The 9,376-nt window shown below is 44.8% G+C and overlaps 1 protein-coding gene across 5 annotated transcripts in view; it reads left to right on the plus strand.

The window, feature by feature from the left end:
- The window catches only part of sv2ca (synaptic vesicle glycoprotein 2Ca), a 257,495-nt gene extending 249,342 nt beyond the window's left edge, over window positions 1-8,153 (plus strand). For all 5 annotated transcript variants that reach the window (XM_070868721.1, XM_070868543.1, XM_070868632.1 and 2 more), the window contains one exon: window positions 7,167-8,153. In XM_070868721.1, coding sequence (XP_070724822.1) covers window positions 7,167-7,350 — 184 coding nt within the window. In that variant the 3' untranslated portion in view covers window positions 7,351-8,153. The remainder of the gene's footprint in view (window positions 1-7,166) is intronic.
- Window positions 8,154-9,376: the final 1,223 nt, after the last annotated feature.

Here is a 9,376-nt window from a genome sequence, read left to right on the forward strand (position 1 = left end):
AACCGGGAGCCAATATCGGTCAGCGAGCACAGGGGTGTTCGATGAAGGGAACCTTGGTGTGAGTTAAGATCTGGCAAGCAAAGGATATAAGGGTGGGAGGCCAGCTCGAAGACCATTGGAATAGTTGAATCGAGAGGTAACAATGGAATGGATGAGGGTTTCAGCAGCAGATGAGCTGAGGCAGAGGCAGCGAGCCAGTCAGCCTGTAATTAGTTTTACATCTCTAATGACATCTTTGAAACAATGTGTAATCATCTTTGTGTCTAATAATAAGTTATGCTGCTGGATGTGAATAACGAAAGGGAATGTTTTAGTCATCTGCTGGCAGCTTCTATAATTAACCTTCCGACAGTCGAATTAGCTGCATTCGTGCAAAAGGCCAATCAGACATCATTGAGGCAGACTATGTACCAGCAGGATTTTAAAATAATTACAGAAACACAACAATAACTCTTATAATACAGTTAAGAAAATGAACATTAAATAATTAGATTATTGTCCAGTTTCATAATTGAATGATTCTTGGAACATTTTTCAGCCTCTTTTATAAGAGCCCTGCTGTACTCTCCTCACTTGAGGGTGCCTGTGCAAGCAGTTCCATTAACTTATAGACAGTAGTAATCATAAAACTTTACAGGGTCAATTATGTGTGGTGCAATGGCTTTCACCACGAGGATCATATTTTGAATCTAATCCACACTGATAGCATGAGAGTTTCCTTGGTCTTAATCCAGTTCCTCAACTTGGCACTAAATTGACAATTTCCATTGGAAAGACTGCAGCATAACTGGAGTGGGAAATTGTAAAATATCACACTAGTGCAGGAGAGGAGGACCTTCTGCAATGAGGAGGAACTGAGGCAACTTGAGGGAGCAAAAACTTGGAAATGTAGTAACCAGTGAAGAGGATAGTGAATCTAGAAGTAACAAAGGCATGGATCAGGGTTTCAGCAGCAGATGAGCTGACGCAGGGGCAGAGAACCAGTCAGTCCATGTGCCAGCTGTGACTCAGAGGGTAGCACACTCGCCTCTGGGTCAGAAGGTTGTGAGCACATAAATCAAGGCTGTCACTCCAGTGCATTGATGAGGGAGTGCTGCACTGTCGGAGGTGCCGTCTTTCAGATGAGATATTAAACCGAGGCTCTGTCTGCTCTTTCAGGTGGATGTAAGAGATCCCAAGAAGAGCAGGGGAGTCATCCCTGGTGTCCTGACCAATATTTATCTCTCAATCAACATAATAAAAACAGTTTATCTGGTCATTATCACATTGCTGTTTGTGGGAGCTTATTGTGCGCAAATTGGTTGCCGCATTTCCCACATTACAACAGTGACTACACTTCAAAAGTACTTAATTGGCTGTAAAGTGCATTGGTCATGAAAGGTACTATATGAATGTAAGTATTTCTTTTTTGGATGCATTTATTTGTACTAACTGAATGGCAGCCATTTCTCTGATTGGCTCTCCATTATCACATGACCCATTGCTGATTGGTCCCCTTGGAGGATAAGCCACACCCTGAAGTTTCTCTGGAATGTGTGAATGGAACCGCCCAGCCTAACTTTGCACATTGTAACAATGATCCATTTTGACTTCAGAAGTCAGAAAGGACACATCTCGAACACAGAGAGGACACATCCCTCCACCAGCCAAAGTCCCTTACCCCAGTGCAAGTGCTGCCTCCCCCAGCCGAAGTCCCTTACCCCAGTGCAAGTGCATTCTTCCACCAGCTGAAGTCCCTTATCCAAGCACAAGTGCATGACCTTACCCCCTCCCCCCGTCATAGATGGGCATTGTGTGCAGATTGTTAACAGGTTTATTGGGTATGAAGTGAATAGTGACAGTGTCGTGACTTCTGGATTTCATCCATTCCAACGATGTCCCTTGTAAGATCGGGTTTGGGTGTAAAGGGGGTTGGAAGAACATGATCCATCTTCCCTGAGTTAACTCTGTCCCCTCCAATACCCCCTCGTGTCTCTCTCTCTCCCACCTCACCCCTCCCCAAGGCTCTATCTCTCCCCCCCCCCTTCGCCAAGGCTCTCTCTCTCCCCCCCAAAGCTCTCTCTCTCTCTCCCCCAAAACTCCCTCTCTCTAACCCCCCCAAAGCTCTCTCTATCTCCCTCCCCCCCCACCAAAGCTCTCTCATTCTCTCTCTCTCTCTACCTCCACCTGGGCTCGGTCTGAGGCTCGGGCCCGACGGCTTGCGGCTCAACGGGTGGCTCGGGGCCCGGTCGGAGGCTTGGGGCTCGGTTGGCGACTTGGGAATGAACATGTTCAGGGCCCTACTTCTGGTTCTGGTTCCGGTTTCGGGATGACGCATGCGCAGAAAATCGTTAGTGCAAACTTCACTCGGGATGACACATGCGCAGAAAGCAGTTAGCACAAATAGTTAGTCTGTTCTTTTTTCTTTATAGTAGACTTCAAGAGGGCATAGACAGACATGGGCATGGGAGAAATGGGCAGACACAATTTAACACAGAGAAGTGTGAAGTGATATATTTTGGTAGGCAGAATGAGGAGAGGAAAAACAAACTAAAGGATACAATTTTAAAGGGGATGCAGAAACAGAGAGACCTGGGGGTATACATACAAAAATCATTGAAGGTGGCAGGAAAAGTTGACAAGGCTGTTAAAAAGCATATGGGATCCTTGGCTTAATAAACAGAGGCAAGGGGCTGGATTTTTGGGTACTTTACGCTCCGGGTTTCGCCGGGTTTTGACCCTCTGCAGCGAAAAATGGGGCAGTGAGTCATTTGGGTCCGGTCACGATCCTCCAGTCAGGTTTTGCGGCAGTGCTTCTAGTGCAACGGCTCTCCTTGCAACACCGGCAGTAGTTTCAGCTCGCACCTGACCCGTACGCCCCGAAACATGCCCCACGATGACCGCCAGGTAAAACACAGCCCTGTCGGCGGCGGTGAGGTAGATAAAGTGCAGAAAAGGCAAGTTCCAGTGTTTATTCTTTTATTTTTTGAAGCGATTTGTATGGTGGTGGTGTTGCCAATGTTTTTTTAATGTTTTTGTGAATTTTTTGGGGGGGGGGGATTTCCCCTCCCAAGTCCTCTCTCAGCGCACTCTACACTTTAGTTGGCGAGGTTCCCGTTTCTGCGCTGCGAAAGTTGTACAATGCCTCCCTTTTCATTGCACCCCGGCACAGGGCCTAGATGGCAAAAATTACTCCACACAGCGCAAACATTACCCGAGCGGTAACTGTTCCGTCCCGCCTCCGTTTTTGCCCCGAAAACGGCAAAGCCGAAAATCCGAGTACAAAAGCAAGGGAGTTATGCTAAACCTTTTATAAATTACTGGTTAGGCCTCAGCCGGAGTATTGGATCCAATTCTGGGTACCATACTTTTGGAAGGGTGCTATGGCCTTAGAGAGGGTGCAGTGGAGGTTCACTAGAATGGTACCAGCGATGGCCGCCCCGACCTGTGTGAGAACACCACCGCAGGTCAGGGCTGTAGAGCTGGAGCGTCGGGCCTTGGAACATCGTGGCGGAGGCGCGGCGAATGAGGGTACGGAGCCTATAGAAGAGCCAAGGGCCATGGGGCAGCACGGACCTGCCCACACTGCGATATGTGTGCGCACAAGGTCTGTGCAGCAGAGCAGGTCTCCAGTCGTCCTGGTTAATCCTTGCCACTGGATAAAGGCCTAGCTCTGTCAAGCCCGTGTGGTGGCTGATGTGCAACGGTCACCACACGTTAAAAAAATTCACGCACAGGCATCTTCCACTCCCTCAACTGGAGTTCAGGACTGGAACATCAGGTCCTTCATTGAAACATTAGTGAACTCTCATGGAAACAAGTCATCTTCGTTCGAGGGACCGCCTGTGATGATGTTGACCAGCAATGAGGGACTTCAGTTATGTGGAGAGACTGGAGAAGCTGGGATTGTTCTCCTTAGAACAGAGAAGGTTATGGCGAGATTTAGAAGCATTCAAAATCATGAAGGGTTTTGATCAGCAGAAACTGTTTCCAGTGGCAGAAAGGTCGGTAACCCGAGGACACAGATTTAAGGTGATTGGCAAAAGAACCAGAGGTGAGATGAGAAAAATGTGTTTTTATGCAGTGAGTTGTTGTGGTCTGCTTAAAAGGATGGTGGAAGCAGATTCAATAATAACATTCAAAAGAGAAGTGGATAAATACTTGAAGAGAAGAAAGCTGCAGGGGAGTGGAACTAATTGGATAGCACTTTCAAAGAGCCAGCACAGGCACAATGGGCCAAATGGCCTCTTTCTGTGCTATATCCATCTATGATTCTATGGGCTAGAAATTTGGTGCATTTGCGCCTCCCGTTAATGCTCACGGGGAGCGCGAACTTGGCGCAACTGCGTTATCGCTCGGGCACGACACTGGCAACGACTCCCGCCATATTCGGTGGGAGTTTAGCGGCGGCACTACAGCGTTGCACCCTGTGTCCTGTGCCTGGAGATCGTGATGTCATCACCACGCGCATTGCCCCGTTAGCGCCCGGCCCCTAAATTGGCTTACACCCCCTCTCTCAGAGGTGATCGCATGCAGAAAAAAAAACTTACCCTTTCGTTGCTGCTCATCATGCGGTTTCTTCGCAGGGTCGTAGCCGTGATCACTCTGCTTGAGTGCCGGGCTGATCGCGCAGCACCCCTGGCTCCCCAGTGGTCCAGTAGGAGCCTTTTTCTTTCGCAGCGTGGGCCCTTCCCTTTAGTTGAGGGAAGAGCCCCTCGGATGTGGCAGCGCTACACGGCCCAGTGTGTAGCCCTGCCAAGCATACTCCACTTCTGTCCGGGGCGGTAAGCCAAATTTATCGACGGGGGCAGGACTTCCGTGCTTGACGCAAAGTTTTGCACCTCTCTGATATTACCGTCCCCAAACGATTCTATAATAGAAGACATTTTGATCTGCATCTACCCTGGCCTGGGAGCATACAACATTGCCACCGTGGGGAGAATGAAATTCCATTTCAGTGAGTGTGTAAAAGGGGCAGTAGCAGATCAGATGCCTATTACATACACCCTGCCTGATTTTCCTTTCCATTGAAGTCAGGGGAAGCTTCTCCTCCATACACTATGACCTGCTTTTAGACAAGTTGTGCAATGCTTCAAGCAATCGCTGGGACACATCGTCTGGGCCGCTGAAGTCTGCGTTTCTTCCCTCTTCAGCAGAACTAGAAGCTGAGCTTACCCTCTGGCTAGCCATCTTTTGGCCCACTCTCATCAGCTCCCGCTCACTCGTGCTAAGTGATTCACCTTGTGCATGCCCTTCTAAGTTGCTCTCTATCCTATCTGGATGCCGATTTCTGTGCTTGTGCTTGGGAAGGATAAAGTGAGCGCAGGTGCATCCTTGCAGGGTTGGACCCTCTTCATCTCTTTCGCAGCAGAGCTCGAGTCGTAGGATGCACCTGAAAAAGGAAGAGAAGGACAAGGCTCAAGTAATTGGAAGGTTACATAGTTGCACATGAGTGCAGCACAGTGCAGTACCAAGTTGCCACATTGCCTGTATGTGTGATTGCTTGCAGAAAGAGAAAATGTGTGAGAAAGAGGCAGACACCCTGCTGTACTTGGCCTCCAGCCTCATCATCCCTGATATTTCTTTTGCTACCCTGCCCCAGGCTTCCTCTTTCTCATCAGAGCATGGTCCTCTCCTCGTTCTGATCTTCTCTTTTCTGTTGTGAGCCACTTGTCCTGAAAGAAGTGTGGGAGTGAATTAGTATATAATTCTTGCAAAGAGTTGCACAGATATGTGAGGCAGCTTTGTATGGCGTGTACACTGAGAGGGAAAAGCAGCAAGTTGTGAGCAGATGGTAATGTGCAAGAAAGTGACTCCAATGTGAACATGAAAACAGTTGGCAGAAGAGTGAAATACTTTCTAGTTGTTACCAAGTAAAAGCAGAATGCTGTTTGTTCCTCTTGTGAGGACAGCAGCAGCCGCAGGCAAATGTGTGCTCGGAATGAAAAGGAGAGTTGGTGCAGTGTCCTATTGTGATTGGAAGAGAAGCATGAGGAGCAGAAGAGGGAAGCCTTTGGTGGCGGGTGCAGTTGTGGCAAGGTTCTATCGTGAGAAAAAGAGATAATAAAATGTAATTCTCACCTTTGCCTCTTGGTAAGCTCATTGAGCTTCTTCTGCTACTGCACCCATGTCCTGGGAATGATGTTTCTGGCTTTGATGTTCTCAGCCATTTATGTCTCAGCCTGTTGCAGCATTTGCCTGGGAACCCTTTTGCCATTTGTGGGGAAGAGAATTTGTCTCCAGGTCCTCATCTGCTTCATAGGAGCGTTCACTGCTATATCACTGGACCTGGGAGGCCTTACAAGAGAAATCTATCACAGAAAATAACACCAAAAACTCTTCAATTTTAATGCATACTTATCTTGCTTTAAGGATAAAACTAGGCATTGGGCCCACCGAAAATACCGCTACTAACATCATCATCATCATCATCATCATAGGCAGTCCCTCGAATTCGAGGAAGACTTGCTTCCATTCTAAAATTGAGTTCTTAGATGACTGAACTTTCCAATATGGGAATTACAGTCTCTGTCACAGGTGGGACAGACAGTCGTTGAAGGAAAGAGTGGGTGGGGAGTCTGGTTTGCCACAGGCTCCTTCCGCTGCCTGCGCTTGCTTTCTGTATGCTCTCAGCGACGAGACTCGAGGTTCTCAGCACCCTCGCGGATGCTCTTCCTCCACTTAGGGCGGTCTTTGACCAGGGACTCCCAGGTGTCAGTGGGGATGTTGCACTTTATCAAGGAGGCTTTGAGGGTGTCCTTCCACTGACATGCATGTAACTCGCTCTTGTTTTAAATAAAGCCCAGCCATCAAAATGGTTCAGGACTCTACTGACATCAGGCAGGTGTCCAGTCACCCTGCCCACCACCTGCCCAATTTACATTACACATGAAAATCGACCCCACTTGTTAACAATTGGCAACAAGGTGGTGCAGCTGACATTTTCTGAACAATGGCCTCCTAAACTCTCCTCATTTAACCAACAGCCCTCTTTATATCGATTAAATAATCCATGCTTTTTTTAAAGCTACTTTTTCTTTAAATTTTTTTTTAGATGTGACTCAATCTTAGCTAAATGACCCGAACAATCATTTGATATTTACCATGTGTAATACGTGTCTGCTTCACTTCTCAGCAAAAATGAATGCATTTCATTGAAGATAATAAGCTCTTTAATTTTTTAACAGAGCCACCGGATTCGGATTCTTGAATGCCCTGTGTAAAGCAGCAACTGTACTTGGAAATCTCATTTTTGGTTCCTTGGTTGGTATAACCAAAGCAATCCCGATCCTGCTGGCATCCACTGTCCTTGTTTGCGGAGGCCTTGTGGGACTCCGACTTCCTGATACAAGAAGCCAGGTGCTTATGTGATTAGGTAAAGCCTTCTGATGGATTTTTAGGTCCCGAGTGGCAGTGATCAAGTGGAAGGTTTGAATAGAAAGGTCTGTAGTGTAAGAAAAAATAAACTATTGTCACACACAAGTACATCCCCTGGTTCTTTGCTTTCCCTGAAGATTCCTTCCTATATCTTTACGCTTTCTGGACTGTACTCACTCCTACTTCATTTAAAGTCATGCGATCAATGAGGCTGCAGTACACACATACACAATCGTCTGTATGGCTGAGAGAGCATAAAGAAGGAAAAGAAAATCTGTTCTGACAGTGGGTTTTTATCCAGTGCGTGACCATTATTCAGGTTTATCCTCCCCTCTATATATTTAAACCAATTTAAAACTTTCCGTCACAATAAATGAGCAAATGCATCAAATCAGTAAAGTTATGAAGCAATGTTAGCAATGGCATGCCATTCATTCTAATGAGGTGTTTGCAGGACTCATGCTGTGAAATTATTCCATTCCTTTAACGTTCTCTAAATCAGTTTGGTGCATTTTTAAAAATATATCTTAATTTCAATGGACAATGTTTTGTTTAGATGGGAATCGAAAAGATTATAATTGCAATACAGAACTCAACTACCAACTAAAGCCCTTTTTTGCTGATTTTTGTGTCATTTTATAACTGCTTACAAACTCACCAATATAGATTTCACTACAGTGGTAATGACGATTGAGTGTCTTCCCACGGAAAGGAAAACTGCAGCCTCTTGCATTTCCATCTCTGTCCTTTACTGTTATATTTCCATTTCCAAACACATTCAATAACAATGCTACAAAACAACAGACACTTCAAAAAAAATAATTTATTGTACAAAGAGATCTGAGACATTACAATAGGAAAGATGCTGTACAATTGCCAATAATATTATTATACTGATTATACAACATTATAAACTATAAATCCACTAAAAAGGTCATTTTAAACAAGAAGAATGTACAGAATTAACCAATTAGTTATGTTAGTTTCACACAATTTTATAACATTTCATGTAAAAATAATGTCTTTTATTTACTAAATTTAAAATACTAATAAGATTGTTTTTAAATCACTGGTTAAGCAAATGGAGTGTCCATTCGTTCATTTGAAACCTAAATGGCCTTTGACCTCATGTTTGCCTGTAAAATATGCATTGTGCCTCTTGTAGTTTGAATTATATATAAAATATTGTTTCCATTGCAATTGTAAATGCCAGAGCTGGACATTACTGTCTGAATATTAATATAATTTAAAGATGATCTGAATAAATTTTCAATAGGATCTATTTTCTGTCATTTTTAAAAATTCTTTACATTTAACTTTCTTTGCATAGTTTTGTGGTGAATTGTCAAACATAGGCTAGGAATTTCCTCGGAGTTGCTGTTGTAATTTGTAAGTGTGGTGGAAAGTTCAGGAGCGGGAGCAGCTGTGAGGAGATTCCTGGCCACCATTTTGCATTTGCCAAATCAATTCTTCCATTAACCATCGTAAAGTACACAGCTGGTGATCAGGTTTGGACTTACTCCTTTTATATAATATTGCAGTATATTTTTCTCTGCCCAATAATTTTACTGATAAGTAGATGTGAATCTAAAGTGGAGTTACCTTTCTACCAAAATTAGCAAACGGAGGGAAATCTAGCCCATTTCGAGCATAATATTGATGTTGTCTTAATAAATTGAACTCTTAATTGTCTGGGGAGGAGGAAGCCTTCTTAGTGTTGATTATTTTTCCATTCAATACAACAACAAAAAAGTTGCATTTATATAGCACCTTTAACATAGTAAAAACATCCCAAGGTGCTTTACAGGAGCGTTATCAGACAAAAAAATTGACAATACAATGAATATATGTTACAACTTCGGCGAGGCTTCAAACATTCAATATCATCTGCCCATCATACCCCCGCTCAATTCTCCTTTTCAGTGAAGTCGATGGAAAGAAAACAATCAGGTGTGGTTTTTAAACCGGGCGCCCGATCCAATATCGCTCCTTTACATCCCTACTGAAGTTGAAAGTTGAA

The sequence above is a fragment of the Pristiophorus japonicus genome, chromosome 1 (genome assembly GCF_044704955.1).
Source record: "Pristiophorus japonicus isolate sPriJap1 chromosome 1, sPriJap1.hap1, whole genome shotgun sequence".
Taxonomy (NCBI): domain Eukaryota; kingdom Metazoa; phylum Chordata; class Chondrichthyes; family Pristiophoridae; genus Pristiophorus; species Pristiophorus japonicus.